Raw genomic sequence first — 20,927 nt, 5'->3', positions numbered from 1 at the left:
TGATTGCATTTGATATTGGCAGTGTGTGTGTGTGTGTGTGTGTGTGTGTGTGTGTGTGTGTATGTGTGTGTACACAGACACACACACACACACACACACACACGCACCAACGCACGCACGCACGCACGCACGCACACACACACACACACACACACACAGACACACTCACTGGTTTGCAGCAGGGTGTCTCTGAGTGGCTTGTAAAGGACGGATAAGGGGCTTGTTAATGTGCACTATGAGGGAAGGCCTTTCTAAATACACACTAGCCACTTCAAAGGGTGACTAAGTCTGACCAAGCACTTTTTCCTCCTTCTCTCTTTTTATCTGTCTCCCAATCTGTCTCTCTTTCTTTCTCTCTCTCTCTCTCTCTCTCTCTCTCTCTCGCTCTCTCTCCCTCTCTCTCTGAAAACCACATCTCACAAAATAAGGACTTCCTAGCCTAGCCACAACGTCGAGGGAGGCCTTTAGTCATCTCCAGGAGCCAAATCAACAGTTTGACTGATGACATCATCTTCATCTTCATCACCAAGATGGCCACCGCCGTCATCCATCTCCATTATGATCGTCATCTGAAGCATGGCCGCATTCAACGCTCCACGACCAAGACGGGATGTGAGGGTGAAGGGGCTCCAAGAGGAAGGGCCATCCCCAAAGAGAGGGGCCTCTCTGGGGCGACGAGGCTGGTCCGAGTGGGACTCTGAGAGAGAGAGAGCAAGAGAGAGAGAGAGAGAGAGAGAGAGAGAGAGGGAGAGAGAGAGGGAGAGAGAGAGATGATGGAAGGTATGAAAAAAAAGATTCAGCTGTCTCAATGCGACCCTTAAATGCGACCAATTGTCTATCTGCCATGACAGAGATAGAGCTGGAGAATGATGGCGAAATAGAGAGAGAGAGAGAGAGAGGGAGAAAGATGGAGACAGGTCAAGATAGGGAGAAAGGGATGGGGAGTTTAAATGGACACATGTACTACTAGGAGATCAGAATAAAGTCCATGATCCTGCAAAGTCAAGAAATCTTGACCAAGACCCTACATTTCATCGTGTGCGTGTGTGTTTGTGTGTGTGTGTGTGTGTGTGTGTGTGTGTGTGTGTGTGTGTGTGTGTGTGTGTGTGTGTGAGTGTGTGTGTGTGTGTGTGTCTGCGTGTCTTTATCTCAGCCAGTGAGTGAGTGGAGGGTGGCTGCTAGGCTATCTGTCCCTCTCAGACACCCAATCTGTCTCCGTCGCTCTGTCACACACACACACACACACACACACACACACACACACACACGCACACACACACGCACAGACACACACACACACACACACACACACACACACACACACACCTCCACTTGGCACCCAACTGGTTGGGTGGAGAATTAACTGAACCCTTAGCACGGACAAATAAGTGTGGATAAGGCCTGTCTCAGGTCCGCAGAAAATTGCAGATTCATCACAAATTTCAAACAAACAGATTAGACGGAGACTGTTGTGGTATTCAAATGGACTTACAGGATTTGGAGGTGTATACAGTCCGCCGGGGTGTGCAAGATTTGTGAGTGCATGAGAGTACGAGAGGTTTGCGGGCGTGCCAAAAACACATAGTGTGACAGTCCATTCTTCTGCGTACGGGTTTGGGCTTCGTACGCAGGTCTTATCTCTCCTCTCACGTCAGCCCCGTGCTCGTATCCTTTCACTTTGCCTCCTCGTTTTTGGCACATAGCAGTGTTTCCAACCTTTGTTCTGCCACTTTTTACAATGAATAAATCCCACGGCGCTATCCCACAACCCGGTTAACCACTGGAAATGTCAGAAACATTGTTCAACTGTGGTTAGTATTATGGCCTACTCATAGTGATGCAAGACACCCGAACGACTGGTTCGAGGCGAACGACTCATTAGCAGCGAACGACTCTTTTGAACGCCTCGGGAGTCACTCGAGCAAAAGAGTCGGCGAGCGGGTCAGTCCTCGATTCACAAAGTGAATATAACGAACTCTCGTTCCTCATTCAGAAAGTTCTCCCTCGCTCGCCGAACGGAAAGAACAAAGAGTCCGAATATCCAGTGACTTTGCCGAGAAGTAATTTCCCCCTGGGATTATTAAAGTATTTCTGATTCTGATTCTGATTCTGAGAGACTCGTAAAGAACCGATTCTGAAAAAAAGAGTCAAACCTTTCCCCGCCAGGTACAGTCATCGCCTGATGAATTAGTGCCGCCTTGCAATTAGGATTTTGCAACACAAAATTATTATTATTCCAATTTTTTATTCCTTTAATAGTAGGATTTTAAACGTTTTCACGGCACTGTGGTTGAAAAACAATGGCATATACAACATCTTTGTACATGATATTTTGGCCATAATCTGCATTTTGCAACAGGTGGACTATCTGTGGTGAAATAAGGGGAACACCAGATAAAGATCAGCAGAAAACCAGCGTCAGTGGCAGCGCTGGTGGGGAAGCCGTGTGGGGGCCTGTGTTTCCGGACGACCTCGGTGGCCTGGCACGCCCGTCGAGAGGAGCAGGGGTGGGGTAGGGGGTCCGCTGGAGCGTCAGAAAGAGGGGAGCATCCCCTCTCGCCATGGTGATAAGATCAAGGCATTCCGACGGCCAGAGCGGTCATTACCCCGCTGTCTGGCTCATAATGTCCTCCATTAGAACCCCCTCCCTTCCTGGGTTGTCATGGGAACGCAGCTGCGGCCATTTAAGCTTTTCTTTAAGATTTTTCGTGGTCACTTTCACACACGCACACACGCACACATGCACGCACACACACCCACGCGCATGCATGCATTTGTGGGGCATTTTGTCAGGGGTCAGGGGTTGTGGTCAACAGGATAAACCAGTGATTTCCAATAATGCAACATGTCTGACTCCCCCCTTTAATATTATGAGGACTTCCACAGACACACACACACACACACACACACACACACAATCCCATGGACACATACCGCTGCAATCAGAGATAGGCACGACAATAAAACTCATCCCTGGAGCGCCATAAAAACCCCGATGTGAGTCAAAGCTCCTCTCCTGTAGCCGCGATCCCAAATCACCACTTCCACATCCCTGTTTGAAGGTTTTGTCTCCGGAACACAAATCTGAGAAGATTGTCACCATAAGTTATGGTTTAGTCCGAACGTCCATACTTGTCTGTACCATATTTGGGGAGATAACAGTGAAACTAGGATCAAAACAGTCACTATTGTACATTATATAATGGTGACCTTTCACTGTTAATCATTATGATTGGGACCCCCTGGAGCCTCTTAAAGCGACCCCTGGGGGGCCCCCGGACCCCACGTTGAGAACCAATGCTCAATGTAGTTGTTCAACTTCTTTGGGCATTTTGGGCATATATGGGCTAAATACGCATAGCATATACCACACACCATTTATAGATACACCTCTAAATATGAGAGCCCTCTACAGTATATCATAACCCTAAAAATGACCTTTTGAATTGGGTTGAAATACAAAGCACAAAATCAGTCTGCAGCGCCCTCCAGTGTTGGGTATTTTTGACAAAATGTTGAAGGATGTCAGCAGATAAATTGCAGTTCGACCAGTGTTCCTGGACTCCTATATTATTTCTCCCCCAAAAAGGATATTTGAATAACTTTTATTTTTATTTTCATGGCTTAAATACTAACTCAAAGTAACCTTAAAAAAACATTACCTCAGCCCATAGGCAATCGTATGAGGATGCTCTGGGTGAATTTGCACCCCCTACTGTTGTCACAAATACATTGAACTGTTTATTAATTGTGTTAAACATATGTAAACAACGATTGCCTGTCAGAATATATGTGTTTTAGATGTGTGTATATATCCATGCTTCATTGTGTATTGGTGTATTGTATCGTATTGAGTCTTCATCAAAATAAACTTTCAGTGTTAATATTTATTAAGTGGAGTTTTATTATTTATTTAATTTTATCAGTGACCATTCATTTGAATTATTTCATTTATGTACTTCTTTTATTTTGTTGTTATCATTTTTTTTTTTTTTTTTTTTGTTTTATCCTGGTAAATCAAATGGTTCTTGCCGGGGCAGCAGCAGGCAGCAGTGGCGAAGAACCCCACCCCGCCTCCCACAACACTAAAACAGCACTGTGTTGTTTTCTCTTCACCCACATCTCAGCAGCACTTCCCCTTTTCCTCTTCACTCCGTCAGACATCTTCACATGCTGCACTGGAAGCTGCCTTGAAGGTGAGAAACCGCTGAACGAATGATTGCATGTGATCTGACCCTGGCAGTAGTAGTAGGGACTTGTATATCTTGGACACATTTTTCACGTGTCAGCAGCGTATGTGACTATTCACGTGTTTTTCCTGCAATGGAAACATTTAGAGTACGTCAAAACAAATTCCAGGCCCATGTGCGGTTTAACTGTTGTCAAGCTACTCCCCTTCAGATAGCTCTCCCCTACTACATTTGGTTTTGATATTTGATAAATGTGTTTAATTATAATTTGTATTTTATAATATCGTTGAAGCTGACGATGGCTCATCACACTCACCCACATTTGGTTTGGTGTGTTCTGCTCTGTACTTTCCGTGTAAGGTCATGTTTGTCCATTCTGCATGGAAAAGTATTGCTGATAGAAAACACAATAATTGATACTTGTGATAGGAAATTTTATAATTTATACTTATATGTTTGATTTAGGAAAATAGGTCATAGTTTAAATGTATTAAGTCCCATAGTCCCAGTCCCAGCTTGTGTGACATCACAAAAAGGATATTCTGGGCTGCAGGTTCTTAAAACTTTGCGCCAGTATTTAATAAATACTCTTTTTATTCTTAACTCTTCGTCTTATTTCGCTCCACCACAAATACGGACCATCAAAGCAAGCGGTTTGAAGTTTATTATTATTTTTTTTTCATTTATTATATTATTTTGCAGCTAAAGTCTCTAAACAGGGTGACAACATATTGGAAATGTTTGCGTAAAACGTTTAATCCTTGCATGATTTAATGTTTTTAGACAAAGCGATGTCCGTGAAAAAAGGAGGAAGCAGACGGGAGCATGCAAAACACTGTGAAACACTGTGAAACGAAACTAACTAACACATGAAATGACCTTCACTTCCTGCACAACTCACAAGGTCTGGAGGGGGGCGGGGCGGCGCACAGCCTTGACGAAGTTGGTGTGCCATGATAACTGACAAAAATGGGAAAAGAAAATCGTCAAGGCTGTGATCAGCGCCAAAAAACAACAAAACACCCCTGTGCTGTGATTGGTCAGGAACTTAACCAACTTACTTCAGAGACTTCACTTACTTCAAAATTCTTCTTCTTCTTCACTATTTAAGACTTCATTTATAATGATAATAATAATAATTTGTAATAATTTATCATAATTCACCTCCAACTCTCTGCAGGTTGATCCATGCAGTTCATGTCTCCCCCTCAATCCTCCTCCAAATTTACGTAATGTCCTTTTTTGCACGAAATAAATGACCAGACATGCAACTACAACGGCAAACTTTCTTCATTAAAAGGCTCCATTCATTTTTGTTCTTTACTTTTGGCAAAGTAACGTGGAAAACTACCCCAGTCTCACACACCCTAGCGGCGACATTAGGATGCTGAAAGTCATGTAGTCCGTGGGCACCCGTAAGCATGGTACACACTATGACATAATCAAGCTGATTTTGGGCCCGATTTCCCCTTTCTGACAATCATGAGCCAAGTCCAGATTTTTTATCTTGCCAGGTTGTCCTGTGGTGTGAGGCATGTTAAGAGTCCAGGTGGGACCCCGTGGACAGCGGAGGGTGGAGGCTGTGGATTGTCACTTGGGAAAGACCGAGAGCCAATCGGGAGCCAAGTTGACTGAAACGAACGAAGTCATAAACGCGACAGCAGCCACGGCGGCAAATGTGAGTGCCGCAAAAAGCATAAGGAAACATGGACAGTCCATGTTCACGCCGTCTCCATGACCTCATCCATCTTTTTTCTTTTTTCCATTTGGATTTTCTGTAAAAAATAGTGCAAAAACTAAAGCTAGAACTTCCTGCTTGTCGTCTGTCATGTTTGTTTACTCTAAAGTCACGTTTGATCGCGCGAGAGTTACGGTTTAAGAGTCCTGTGTTAGATCTTGTGTGGCTTTGCAAGATTAGGACTCCTGTCTGTTTGTGAATGGAATCTGTTAGTGTGCGGTGCTGTTTGGGCAAATCATTGCTCTCACACACTGGAGGAACAAATCTCTTGAATTTATCTGTGCCAGGCATTAGAGTCAAGGTTTTCTCTCAGACTTTCAGAAAGTCAGAAAAGCAACACGGTGAGAGATAAGTAGGATTTGCAGACTCTGTTGAAGCGATTCAGTTCAGTTGAGTTACACCATTTACCACTCACAGATATTTGTTTTAAAGGTGAATTGACTATTTTAAAAGTAAATTTGCATTGCAAAAAATATAATAACTCTCCCGCAATGTTTAAAAAAATCAATATTTGAGGGGAGATAGAGCATTTGGGATGTATGTATGGATCACAGTTTCACGTTGTAATACATCTTGACATCAAAATCCCTGAATAAAATATAGTGAGAGAGCATTGTAACAATATATCTAAATCCGTGTAATCACATAAACATATATGCGCACACATAATGAAGAACACAACCTCATATAGCCACAGTCACATATCTTTATATCAGCACACAGGGTTAATTCTTTCACATACCTTTTAGATTGTGTTCGCCCTTGGATTCCTGCCATGAAGTATGCCCTGTCCTCCCGCCATAAGACTTGCCTTATCTTGAGCACCCGAGGTGTGAGGTTGAGCTGACTATATATTCTCTGACTGCCTTAAACTGTCTTACTCTTTCATTTAACCATTTTCTATCTTTATAAAACTAAATTAATTTCAGTTTGATTGCCTTTTAACTTTTAGGAACTAACTTGTTTTAATCCCTTTAATTTACACCGGGCTACAAATAAACAATTAAATAAATTCATACTTTATAGTGTGTGTTCAGGTACAATTTTTAAGGTTTAATAACTTGTATTTTTGTATTATAAAAATTGTATTTGTTGTGTAGGCTGTAATGATCCAATCTGATTGTTCAGCAGGTGAAGATCTCTGCCAGGAATACAGGAGCAGCCAGTGTTCTTCCACATGCAATGTAAGATGAATGAAGATACTTACATAATAATTGTTTTATACTCCTTTTATATATGTTCCCCCATGTATATTATATATCGGTCCTACCGTACTCGGTAGATTTGAGAAACAATACTTTTTGCTTTTATTTTACTTTATTAAAGCGGGTATCCTCCGTACCTTTCTTTACTCAGTTGCATTTTCTTTCTCCTCTCCTCTGTAGCCCTAGTTTTTAACTCCAAATGAATGTTTTGCCCTGTGGGTGGGTCTGTAAGTAGGTTGGTGGCCGGTGGGTAAGTAGATAAGTAAGTGGTGTAATGGTGCGTATACCCACCTCTGGGCAGGGGGATTGTTGTTAATAATTGTTGTTAAACAGTTGTATTCAAAGTATTAATTCATGACAACCCTGAAGTTAGCAGCTGATTTGCAGCATCTGATGTTATGGTGCGTTCAAAAACCTCAAATCTTTCAGTGAAATACTTGTCTCTGACAGACATAAGTGGTGCACGGCTGAACTTCAATAATAACACATGGTACATGGTTTGTGTTATTGTTTTGATAATGAACAGTATAAAACCCCTAAAACACAATTTTATCCATGAAAACGTTTTACTTCTTTACTTTTGTGGAGGTGTGTTCTGACCCAGGTCCAGGGAATGACAGGGGAGGCAAAACAGCGCCGGTTGGTGTGCATTTATTAAATGTTCAAACAAAAATGTGCTCAGCTGCCCGGGATGGGAGCCTGCACTGCCTGTCTGCAGCGGCGGCTTGACCCCGGCCCCTTGGCCCGCCACAACTTTAAAATGTGAAGTGAACTCACATTTCTACACACAGGCCATTTGAGACCAGTGGTAGCTCAGAAACTACTTTATTTACAGAGGTCAGACTTGGAATAGAATATACTGTAATATGAAGCCTAACGTCCTTTCAGACCCTTGCTTCAGATTTGTGAAACCTTTATTCTTATTTGTGAAAACAAGAAAAAGGTGCATTACACTGTTTTTTCTACACACGGACCGCCTAAGACCAGGTCTAGATCAAAAATGACCGTACCTACAATAGTCAGACCTGGATTACATTTCATTACATTATGATAACAAATCTAAACAGCATTTAAAATTCTATTTCATATTGTGAAACCTTTATTCTTGTTTGTGAATGGTCAGGCGTGTCCAGGCTAGTATTGGTTTATGTTACTTCCGGGTGTGTTCATTGATGAACCCCGACAAATTAATTGTTTGTGTTTAACATGTTAAAGAACTATCTTCCCACACTGTTTCAGAATATGCACACCTCTTATACCTCTAAACCACTGACCATGAATGTGTTGCCTGTAAATAAAAAATATATATATACTTAATATATACTTATATACTTATACTACACTTATATAGGTACTTATACTTATATATACTTGAAATGCACTTAAGAAAGAATTACCTTTATTTTTATTAGTCTTGTATTAGCTCCCTTTTGATGGCTTGTGCATCTGCTGCAAGCATGGCTTTTGTGTGCACGTAGGGATGGAAGCCACAGTACACCCACCTACCATGACACCACTAGGTAGGTAGGTTCTTTGGTGGGTAGGTCAGTAGGTAGGTAGGTCTGTTGGTAGAAAGGTAGGGAGGTAGATGTCTGTCATATAGCAGACAACTCAAGTTATCTGCGCATTAGACACCTGACTCAGTTGTACTTGATGCCCCTCTTCTTTAAGGGCTCAGTCGAACCCTGATCCTCATAGAGTGAAGATCAGCTCAGCGAGTTACTCTGAGCTGAAAGACGGGAGGATGTGCTTCACTGTGTATAAACACAAGGTAAGGGAGCTATCTATGGGGAGGTAAGATTTATCCAAATGAGTAATTTGAAGTTGTAATTTGAAACTATTTCAAAGTAAAAATGAGAAATTGCCATGGTTAAACATGTATTTCAAATATCAAATATTCCAAAGCATGTGAATGTTTTAATAATTATATTATATTATATTATATTATATTATATTATATTATATTATATTATATTATATTATATTATGTTATATTATATTTTTTCAGAATGGGAAATTTGAATGACAAAAGTAAGTAAGTAATAATCCCGTTTAAGAGAAGAAATTAAACTACAAACAATATAATTCAAAAGTATTACACATTCAAATACTGTACATAGAACAAGCAAACAATGTTTCACATTTCACATATTCAATTATACTGAATCATTGCGCTTAAATCGGTGCCCTGCATCCTGAATGCTCTTATTATTATATTATTATACTCAAGATTGGGGGGCAAAGTGAATACAGTAATATAATTCAGAAAATAATTATATGTGTAATGTATTTTCAAGTGAACAGTAACGACTACACAATAACGATGACATTCACTCCATTTGGCCCTACCTCAAACTGTAGTTTTTATAAAAAATATATATACAGTGTATACAGTATTATTTGTTTTCATGCCCAGTTCTACCCATTTCCCTAAAAATATTTTTGGGACTCCACCATTTTCTACAGGGGGTATGATTTTCACTACTAGCAGTGAGCTACTTTGTCAGGTTTGTGGCTGTAAAAAAAGGAAGGAAATACACATTGTAAACTGCATACTTTGCATATTCCAATTTTTTCATATTCATAATATGAGCATAGTTAATGATAATTAGCATTTAGTAATAACTCAACTTCATCCATTCAAATGTAAGAGAATTGGTAGTTACTTATTTACATAATTACACATGAAATAAATGTCAAATATAGCAGTCTAAAAATAATTTATAGAAACCATTGCCTTTATTTATTGTTATATTTAGTGAAGTGAAGACTCTTTATTTATCACTCATTCTGATCAACTGTGCGTGTGTGCGTGTGCGTGTGCTCCAACAGTCAGTGGTCACTCTGCATGTGGAGAACCAGGGCAGTGAGCTGGTGTATCTGAACCGCTATGCCAGCCAGCAGGAGGTGAGCTTCCTCACCCTGAGAGACAAGCATGGGGTAGATCGAGAAAAGACTCTGGCGCTGAGAAGTGGTATGACGCCGTTATGTCCTTCTGCTGTATTCATGTGTGCACGTAACTCGTAACAAGTACTTCAATGGGTAGAGAGGTTTGTGGGTAGGTTAATAAGTAGGTAGGTAGGTTGGTGGGTAGGTAAATAAGTAGGTAGGTAAGTTGGTAGGTTGGTGGGTAGGTAAATAAGTAGGTAGGTAGGTTTGTGGGTAGGTAAATAAGTAGGTAGGTAGATTCGTAGGTTGGTGGGTAGGTAAATAAGTAGGTAGGTAGGTTTGTGGGTAGGTAAATAAGTAGGTAGGTAGGTTCGTAGGTTGGTGGGTAGGTAAATAAGTAGGTAGGTAGGTTGGTGGGTAGGTAAATAAGTAGGTGGTAGGTTGGTGGGTAGGTAAATAAGTAGGTGGTAGGTTGGTGGGTAGGTAAATAAGGAGGTAGGTGGGTTGGTGGGTGCGTAGGTAGGTAGGTGGGTTGGTGGGTAGGTAAATAAGTAGGTAGGTAGGTAGGTGGGTAGGTAGGTAGGTAGGTAGGTTGGTGGGTGGGTAGGTAGGTAGGTAGGTTGGTGGGTAGGTAGGTAGGTAGGTAGGTTGGTGGGTAGGTAGGTAGGTTGGTGGGTAGGTAGGTAGGTAGGTAGGTAGGTAGGTTGGTTGGAGGGTAGGTAGGTAGGTAGGTAGGTAGGTAGATTGGTGGGTAGGTAGGTAGGTAGGTAGGTAGGTTGGTGGGTAGGCAAAAAGTAGGTAGGTAGGTTGATTGGTGGGTAGGTAGGTAGATAGTTTGGTGGGTTGGTACTGTTAGGTAGGTAGGTTGGTGGGTAAATAAGTAGGTAGGTAAGTAGGTTGGTGGGTAGGTAGATACGTTGGTTGGTAGGTAAATAAGAGGTAGGTGGGTTGGTGGGTAGGTAGGTAAATAAGTAGGTAGGTTGGTGGGTAGATAAATAAGTAGGTAGATAGATAGGTAGGGAAATCAGTAGGTAGGTAGATAGGTAGGTAGGTAAATAAGTAGGTCGGTTGGTGGGTAGGTAGGTAGATATGTGGGTAGGTAAATAAGTAGGTAGGTTGGTGGTTAGGTAGGTAGATAGGTGGGTAGGTAGGTAAATAAGTAGGTAGGTAGATAGGTAGGGAAATAAGTAGGTAGGTAGGTTGGTCTGCAGGGAAATAAGTATGTAGGTAGGTTGGTGGGTAGGCAAATAAGTAGGTAGGTAGATCGTGTCGACTTGAGCCACTGTTTTGATGACTTGCAGCTTGACTCGACAGAAAAAAAATGACTTGAGACTCGACTTAAGACACGATGATTCCAAGCATTGTTTGTGTTCACTCTCATTCACTGAAACTTTGACGTAAAACACGATCTGCGAATAAAAAGGTACTTTGTTTGGGCTCGGTAGTCCCCCTCACTTTAAGTTGTCGTGGCTCGGTAGCAGATGGACAGATTGACATTTCCTTATCAAACAAAAGTTGGTGTTTAGAAAGTTGTAAGTTGTAATCATCACCGGGTGTCATGACATTTCACTGCATGTATGTGTGAAAAAACATTCATAATTGATCATGTACTTGTCTGTTTTACACTAGTTTTAAGTTACTCACCAAAATAAGCGCAGAACTCCGACTAGGCATCATCCATGTTTGTTTACACTCTCATTTCAAGATTTTTTTATTTGTCACATACATATACATACTTTCATACATATATGCAGTGAAATGTAATAAACAGACAAACTTAGACACGGACACGGCTCCTCAAGCAGTAAGCCATGGTGCGTTCATGGGAAACTCTGAAAACTAATTTGTTTCGGAAGTGATGATGCGTTCACTGGAACTCAAAAAATGAAAAATAAAAATCGTATTTAATATCACATTTTAATTTTTCTTTATTCTATCAAAAAGTTATTTGTGTGTTTATTTTTATTTATTGGTTTTGTTATAAGTTAACATTTTTCAAATATGGACTCTTTAATGAAATATAACCGTTTCAAATTGATTTAAAAATGTTGCACTTTTTGACAAATTATCGGTCAAAACATCGGTAATCAGTGGGCTAAGACTCTCCAAATTCTGCATCGGCATTGGACCCAAAAGTTTGCCGTCGGTCAGGCTCCAAAAATATATATAGAGGACGAAATCTTTCTATCGTCTTACGATAAATATCGTCATATCACGCAGGCTTAATATTAAATAGAAAATATAAAAATGTTCAACGTTGTCAGTCTTCACATTACAAGTGTCAGTGTAAAGTTACCCGGTATGCGAGCGCTCACTGGTCATTGTCATGATTGGATGGCAGCCCTGTCGGTCAAACTCCTCACTACCTGACGTTTTCTCAACGAGAAACATTCGTTACCCTCCCGCTGGTTATGTTGTGGTTAATTCTACTCAACCACATGGCCCGCATGACAACCCTGACATGACCCACAGGACAAGGAACTTGCTGACATATTAAAGTGAGCCATTAGTGGTCAACAACAACCCTCACATAACCCCCATGACAAAAGACTGACCTGTTTGAGTCATAAGTCCATGTTACTATAGCCCATGTAACTATTAACCCCCATGTAACAAAAAAAACGGATAAAATGTAGGTTTAAGCACATAAATATTCAAGTTGTGACTAGTAAAAAAAACGTAAAAAAATATATACGCTAGGAAATCCCAAAAATATCGGCATCAAGGAAAAGATCAGAATAACTCATCACTCTGCAGAACATGCCGAACAAAGACACCAATATTTCAGAGACCTCGAAGAATTCCCCGAAATATAGGAACATTCCACAAGACTGTGATTGGCTCGTTGTACCAAAATGGCTTGTAACAGAAGGAGGGAACATCTTGGGTACATAAGGCTGACCAAAAGTACAGTCCTGCAGTCGGCTTCCGGAGCCAGTTTATTGCTGTACCTGACTCTCAGATACACAATGAACCTCTTCGCATCACACTCTGAAAGGTTCCTGTGTTTTTCCTCCAAGTTTTTGAGGCCAGAGCAGATAAACTGTCGTCCGGAGATCCAGAGACCTTTCCTGGCCCAGGTCTGGACCTTTTTGGTCAAAACAGCTCCACACACACAGTATGATCAGATCACATCATCATGGCGCCCGCGACTGTGCCAGTAGTCATCACTTTCAGATTATCACTCAACACAACTTTTATTTAATCGTTTTCTTTAAATCAAGTCAATTTGTTCAAATCTGTTCATAACATTTTGAGATATTCTGCAAACAGACAGACAAATGGACAGGGGCAGAATGTGACTAGGTCACTATTTCACTGTTTGAAAGTGATGGGGAGCGATTCTTTTTTATATTGAGAAGAAATTAAGAAATATATAAGCTTTGATAAGGTTTTTTGTTTGATTCCATTTATTTCTGAATATCAACAATTATAATACAAATTCAATTAATTTGGCCAATAATATCTTTTATTAGATAGTTACTAATACCTTGTCTTTTCTCTTTATGAAAAGCGGATACTGCAGGTAAGACTGCAGCATCTTGGGGGGGCGGGGGGCGGGGGGAGTGACGTGACTTGCCCGAGAAAAAAATGGCTTGGGACTTGCTTGAGACTCGGATAAGAGGGACTTGGTCACATGTCTGGTAGGTAGGCAGGTAAATGGACGGTAGCTAACAAGTACACTTACTTGATAAAACATCTTTAAAAAAGTTAAAAGAAGAAATAATAAAATTACAAAATAAAAATCTTCCAAAAAGGAATAGAAAAGATCTAAGAAAAAAAAAAGAAATATAACAATCTTTAAAAATAAATAAAAATAAAAAAGGTGAAGAATGTTAGAAGTCACAATTTTGCACAGCATTGTATTGTAACAAGTACTTATACTTATTTATTATTTAATAATTCATATTCATAATTAATATTATTATCTTACCCTAATTATAATATTGCATAATACAAACAAAATCATAGTATAAAAAGGTGAAAAACAAATTAAGAAAAAGTGACAAGTCACAATCTTGGCAGTTAAATGTGGAAAATATTTCGAGCTTTGTTAGGTCTTCAAATTGTCCTGCTCTTGTCTTTTCTAATAACTAATATAATAAACGAATAGTTTGTAAACCTATTCACACTATAAATATGCTGCTGTCATTGTTATTATCATTACAATATGTGACATAGCATTATTTTAGATTCTATTTTAATTTCAGTGTGAAGATACACCGTATATTTCTTGAGCTGTTTTACTTATTTGTACTTTGTATTTATATCTATACATACTGTATATCTATACATATATATTGTGTAGGCAAAATCCTCCTTTTCTTTTTCTACAATAACATGTTTGTCAAGCACTATTTGAACAGCATGCATCCTAAGCAAGGACGCCCTATTCCCATAACAAGGAACACCTGTGACCCACTAGCAGAACACACAAAGGCCCATAGTCGAAGGCAAATCCTTACAAGGACCTCAAGGTCATCAACAGACAGGGCGGTACATCACACAGATAGGGCGGTACGTCACACAGACAGGGCAGTACATAACATAGATAGGGCAAGTACGTCACGCAGACATGGCAGTACATCACCCCACCCCAACTGTCCCCCAACTAACACATCGCACCACATATATACACATGTACTTCCTATATCCAGCAGGACGGGTGAGCTCGACTACAGGCTGCGTCCTGCCATTCGCTCTCTCCCGCTCCTCTTTTTGCAAGGACTAACTCTGTTCTTCTAAAATAAATATACCCACAACAACGAACTTGTTCACGATCCTTTATTACAGAAATTACCATGACAATATCCTTACCTTAACTCAACATCTCTTATCCATAGGAAAAATCTATGAGGTCCAGGCCCACTGCTACTTCCGCCACCCCGCCGTCCTCCACGCTAAGCTGATCTTCAGCTTCAGCTCTCCTTCCTCCGGTTCCTTCCAGAGGAGCCTTCCCCTGAAGGTCCAATTCCAGGAGCCACTGGACACCAGCTATGTCATGACCGTGGGGAGGAAGCCTCCGAAACGGTACGACCTGTAATGTAGTCAGTAAAATAAATAATAAAGTTAGGTTTATAACTTAATTTACCATTGTTTTTTGTTTTTTTTTCATTTTTAGGTTTATATTTATTGTTTATTTCATATCATTTGGTTTATTGCACATTGCCACATTTTCACGTTTCAGTGTTTTTCTTTCAGTTTAGTGGTGAGGTTTATTTACCATTGCCAATTTTAGATTTATGATAATGGTTGATGGTTTTTCTATCTTGTAGTCAATCTTGAGGTTTATCATACATTGGCAATTTTTCTGCTAAATTAGTATCAGTATCAGCATCAGTATCAGTACAGGGGCTACATAAATAAATGAATTGACTCGTATCGTACATTGTCCCATGCCACAGTCATTTTAAAAGAAAAATGTAATGACTCATTGCATCTTTTGTAGATATAAGACTTAGATAAGTCTTATCATTCAGTCGAATGAATTTCCTCTCTTTCCATGTCCCCTTCACAGTTCCGTGCGTTTGATGGACTACAAGTTACGTGACAACATGCTAGATATCATAAAGAGCCTCAAAAGACCATCAAACTCCAACAAAGCTGATACAAGCTGGAAAACGTGGGTTTCTGAATACATATGTAACATTTAGTTTCACACCTTTAAAAGCTTCCAATGGGTTCAAAAACAAGCAGATGGTGGTTGTTTTGTTGTGTTAAAGTGCATTGTTGAGCATTAATAATTGATTGTCATTAAAAGCTTAACAGTCTGAAAGGAAAGAATATCCAAATGTACAACGATAGCCAGATATCCAAAGAAAATATCCAAACAAAAAACAAAAATGCCAAATATACTAAATGTACAGAATATGCAAAAGATATAAAAGGCAGTAGCTGAGTATAAATAAAATATAAATATACTGTAGATGGATATACTGCATGGGATTAAAAACATGAATGCAATAATACAGCCAATCAAACAATAAAATAAATAATAAATAAAATTATAATAATTGTATAAATGTATTTACATCAAGGCTATTCCCAATATTTAATATTAAGTGCATGCTTTGTTTTATCGGGAATTATATTGGTGGGCGGTAACGAACTTGAACTTGATAATAAACGTAATAAACATATTTTGAGTCAACTTTACTTGAAAAAAGTTTTGGAAGTTAGTTTCCAATGATTATTGCTTGTCAGCCGTTTATCATGATGATACGATAGAACATGCTTTTTGTGTCTTTTCTTTTCTTTGCTTAAAGAAGTGCCTCTCGACGGCTGCTAGACAGCCCTCTAACCGCCGAGAACTACTATAAGAAGTTTGGTCTGCTGCTTCATCTGGAGGAGTTTCAAAGGAAGAAGGACATCAGGAGATACGTCATGATCAATGCTCCGGTTGTCAGAGACTCGGACGACCGCGATCTCCTTGTTCTGAAGGTGACGCTCCTCATACACAACTTAGCACACAATTTGTTCATAGCGAACAAATCTTTTATCTTGGGGTGACTCCAGCAAACGAGTGGGCGAGCGAGTTAAAACTTCCTCACACAAACTGAATGGATTCACGTCCGAGGCAACAAGGCACAATTCATGTTGCCGACTCTTCTGATTCTTGTTCATTGTGTGTTGCACCAAGTCAATCAAACGAACGAAGAGCCGGGCAATCCAATGTTATTTATAGAATTGTGGGAAAGAGAGCCTTGGCTAGGCCTCGGTACGACAAAGTGTACGGGCCCTGTACTTATCGACTCAGCACCTGAACACAGAGCTGCTATTCTGTTTGGAAGTGATGAATTTGTGCAGCCTTGCAGTTTTGATCTTGCAGTCCAAGAGTTCATATCCGTTATTTTATTTATTTTTAAGTGGAATTTGCCGGGACATCTGGTGAGCTCTCTAACGGTTGAAAAACACTGGTATATAAATATATAGGTAGATATAATATATCACAATATACAGTATATATATATATATATATATATATAATTTTAATATATTTTAATAAATGCCTATACAACATACAAATGAATGTCTGCAAATATGTAATCCCTTGTTCCGCTCAGGTCCAGGATGAGAACCGTCCGTTTGTGCTGCGCGGGAGCCAGGTGTTTCTGATGGTAGCAGATCCTCCACACACCACGTTCAGCAGCAAGGTGCACGATGTGCAGGCGGACTGCCTCAAACTGACTGTCAGCAAAAAGTGAGGACACGCAGGTTACATTTATGTTTGTTGATCATTAGGTTTATCATATATTGCCAAATTTTCATGGCCCATTGTTTATTTTTAGGTTTATTTGTTCAGGTTTATAGTTCATACTTTATATCTTCTAGTTTATTTTGAGATGTATTGTATATTGCCATTTTCTTTTTCTACTATATGTGACCCACCATATACTTTAGGGTCATTTGGCGGCTTTCGACTTTTTTTTTATTCGCATCAATCAGAGCTTCCAAACAAGGTGTCACTTGTGCAAATCAAGCAAATAAAAGATATGACTTGTTAATGACAAGGATGTGGCAAACTGTGATTCTGAGATAATCACCTTTTACCCACACTACTCATTCAGCTCCCAGAATGTAAATGGGGTTGGCGGACAAACAAAGCCTCATGGCTACTTAACATGATGCTGAATTGGGCCAATCACGAACGGCGTTGAACAGCGTCATCAACACACAACCATTTTTGTTTTTAAAAAAGCTTTTATTTAACAGTAAGAATATACATGTTTTTAAAAGTGGAATTATTTTGGAGTTTAAAAGATCGGACAACAGATCAAAATGTAGACTATGTACCATGTAGTCTATCAATTATTAGTCTCGGAATATCTGAAAACTGAAATCCGAAAATCTACCAATCACCAACCTCAACGGACTTCATCACGTCATCAACCTCTTCCGTTGTAACAACAATGAGCGTACCGTTGGTCTCCTTCAGTGGTTCTTGAAAATATTCTGTTTCATCGTCACATTCAGGTTGAAAATCCGCTGTTTCTCAGCAGCGCTGCCGGAGAATTGACTATCATCATTGGATCTATCGCACTGGTCAGATTAAGGTCCGCGATATGATTTAGATCTTCCTCCACCCGCTTCTCGTAATCCATAACAACACGGGGAAATAAACGTTTTCACAGACAAGTGAAACCAGCTCCTCATCTTGTTTACGGAAGTGACGTCAGTGACGTCAGCAATTCTTACTCGATGATACATGTTGGTACACGCCCTCTCCACAATGATGTCTCCATGTGTGTGTAAAAGTAGTACAATTTAAAGGTTGAACTCTATCAAAACGGTTTCACATTGTGACTTTACATCACATGGAATATGGATGAATGATCTTCACCTGGACGCTCGCTTTAAAGGAAACGATCGATCGGCGTTGCTCAGCGCTGTTCTGCGTCCCGCTACGTGAACTGCGTTTCCCCATGTAATCTAACGGGAATATTTAACGGTTTAACATTTTTCTACTATTTATAAATCAAACTGGGTTTTGGAAATATGTTGAGATATAAAAAAAAAGACAAAGGAACACAAATCTGGAAAAATCTAATTTTCCTTCAAGAAAGGTTTTTTCAACTTTGTTGAAAAACGAAGTTTTTTGGCTGCTGCTGGAGTTCTTTGTTCAACCATTCTGAGACTCACAATCACATCCCCCCTTGGAGATTGAACATAAGGTACTGAATAAAAGAGGCTTCAAAGAAACGCAGAATAAAATGAATAACAACGAAATGTATATATGCATAACAAAATGAAGAACACATCTCAGAACCACACAACATCCGATGAACATCAGAATAATACAAATAACGAGCATTATAACACCGGCTTTGGACAGTAGGAGTCCCCATTTGCCGAACATTTTGTCCAGCCAGGCAGTATTCCACTTCCCTTGGCCAGCATTGTCCTTTAACTCTTTCCTAAGGTTTTTAAGTTTGGCCAATGAAACGGTGAATTTTTCCAGCTGGGGCCGTGTCGTTAGAGAGGACATACAACATTTCACACCAAACAAAGCACATACGCCTTGCTGTTTGGCTAGGGTCATGTCTAGGGCTAAACGATTTTGCCAGGCCACTCGGGAAGTTGCGTCTCGCTGCTTACCGAAGGCCTTCAAACAATTGAAACGTGAAATTGGCAAAGCGCTGTTGATTATAATAGATGTAGTTCACCCATCAACATTTTTGTCAATTGTTCACCAGGAACAAAGTATAGACGCAAATCCACCTGAAATTTGGTTTTGTGCTTTGAATTCGTGGGGGGACTCCCCTTGGAAGTCCGCAGGCATCTATGTAGACACTGGGCGCGTTTACAGATGCCGTTATTTTTCAGTTGACATGGGTGCAGTGTATCATGCAGTCGCAGACGTATAGCGATGTGGCCATGTGTACTCCATCGGTTGTGGGGTTGTAGGTTTGAGGACCCCATTATCTTTTAGCAGTTGAGCATGATGCCACAGTATCGGGAGTACCATTAATAATGTTGTGATTAGTATGAATGCTAGGGTCCCTCTGACCCTGTGGAGTCGTTTAAATGGGTTAAATGGGTTTCTGCTGGGCGCAATCACTGGGTGTGAGTACCAAGCTTTTGGCGGTGGCGTTGGCTTCCTCAGTGGATGCAGTGCTGATGGCGTTGATGTAGTTTTGTCCACAGGTTGTAAGGGATGTTGGTGAGCGGGCGAGACAGTTCTGGTGGTTCCGTTGGGGTCAGTTGGGTTCAGTCGTGGCTATAAATGGTTTTAGTTAATAATCAGCGCTATTATCCATGCTAAATGTGTGTAGCTTGGAGTGGGTAGAACTCAGTCTTATAATCTTGCTGTCTGGTGGTTAAGCTGTGGATCCTGGGCGGGGTTAGTCACATACACATATTCAAACGTCATCAGCAAAGCGCATGCAATTGGAATCTCTTCCAGAAACTTCTCTCAGTACGCTCCGACCCTCTAGTCGCTCACTTCCTCCTGTCTCCGTCCATGAGTTTTAACAGTCCTTTTCTCATCCACTTTTCCGTGTCGTTCTGTTTCCCTCACAATACAATAATATTTCCGTCGTCTTTATCCTAACAGCATTCAAACAACATTCATTTCAGCAATAATGCTGCAACACAAAATACAATGCACACGAGGAGGAAGCACACATTCTACAGCTATCAAAGTCTAACCACGTCCCAGACAGGCAACACTATCACAGATTTTCATAATAGCTCTGCTCACCTTAATTCCTATGGGCCCTGTTGACTGGCCGAGTCGTGGGTCAGACGATGGTCCACGGTTTAGACCATACAACAAACCTTCATACTCTCACAGATTCCGTTGACACACAAACACAACAATGAATCATGCAACACTTAACACACACACAGCACAACAGAACATCGCAGTTCTCGCAAACATCGCAAGATACTGGAGAAGCTCGTATGTACTTACGCCAACCCTCACAGTCATTAAGACCCATTATTAGGTGGCGTGCCGGCAGGGCATGTATGACTTCTGATCAGAAGATTGCAGGCCTCGATCAGTGCCTACAAGATGGCACTGGAGCAACAAGTAAACATGTAAGATAAAGAAATTCATGAAAGACACAAACTTATGAAATACTAGTAATTATGACAAAATAAAGATGCAAATATGGTATGTGAAACAACGATGTGTCAAGTCAAGTCACACTTTATTTGTAAAGCACATTTCATACCAGGGCAACACAATGCGCTTTACAAAGAAATACTATCAAAGAAAATATATAAAATCGCTCAGGTCCCTCAGAGGGTGTTTCATTTACTTTGAGCATAAGTACAGAAGGCAGCCTCCCCTGCTTTAGAGTTAGTACGAGGGATGGTTAAAAGAGTGTGGACTGTGGACCTTAGAGTTCTTGCTGGTTTGTGTATAATTTATAGCTTTATATACAAGTAACAGAATCT

At 40.3% G+C, this 20,927-nt stretch overlaps 1 protein-coding gene across 1 annotated transcript in view; it reads left to right on the top strand.

Annotated features, from left to right (window-relative positions):
• Positions 1 to 8,590: 8,590 nt before the first annotated feature.
• The window catches only part of LOC307241173 (putative helicase mov-10-B.1), a gene marked incomplete at its 5' end in the record, with an annotated part of 28,671 nt that continues 16,334 nt past the window's right edge, over positions 8,591 to 20,927 (top strand). The window contains 8 exons of the mRNA XM_080015209.1: positions 8,591 to 8,607; positions 8,805 to 8,904; positions 9,966 to 10,107; positions 13,043 to 13,102; positions 14,867 to 15,053; positions 15,541 to 15,645; positions 16,292 to 16,463; positions 17,087 to 17,223. Coding sequence (XP_079871335.1) covers positions 8,591 to 8,607; positions 8,805 to 8,904; positions 9,966 to 10,107; positions 13,043 to 13,102; positions 14,867 to 15,053; positions 15,541 to 15,645; positions 16,292 to 16,463; positions 17,087 to 17,223 — 920 coding nt within the window. The remainder of the gene's footprint in view (positions 8,608 to 8,804; positions 8,905 to 9,965; positions 10,108 to 13,042; positions 13,103 to 14,866; positions 15,054 to 15,540; positions 15,646 to 16,291; positions 16,464 to 17,086; positions 17,224 to 20,927) is intronic.

Source organism: Zeus faber (genome assembly GCF_960531495.2).
Source record: "Zeus faber genome assembly, chromosome: 15".
Taxonomy (NCBI): Eukaryota; Metazoa; Chordata; class Actinopteri; order Zeiformes; family Zeidae; genus Zeus; species Zeus faber.
Note: the sequence above shows the minus strand (reverse complement) of the source record. Positions and strands in the feature narration are given on the sequence as shown.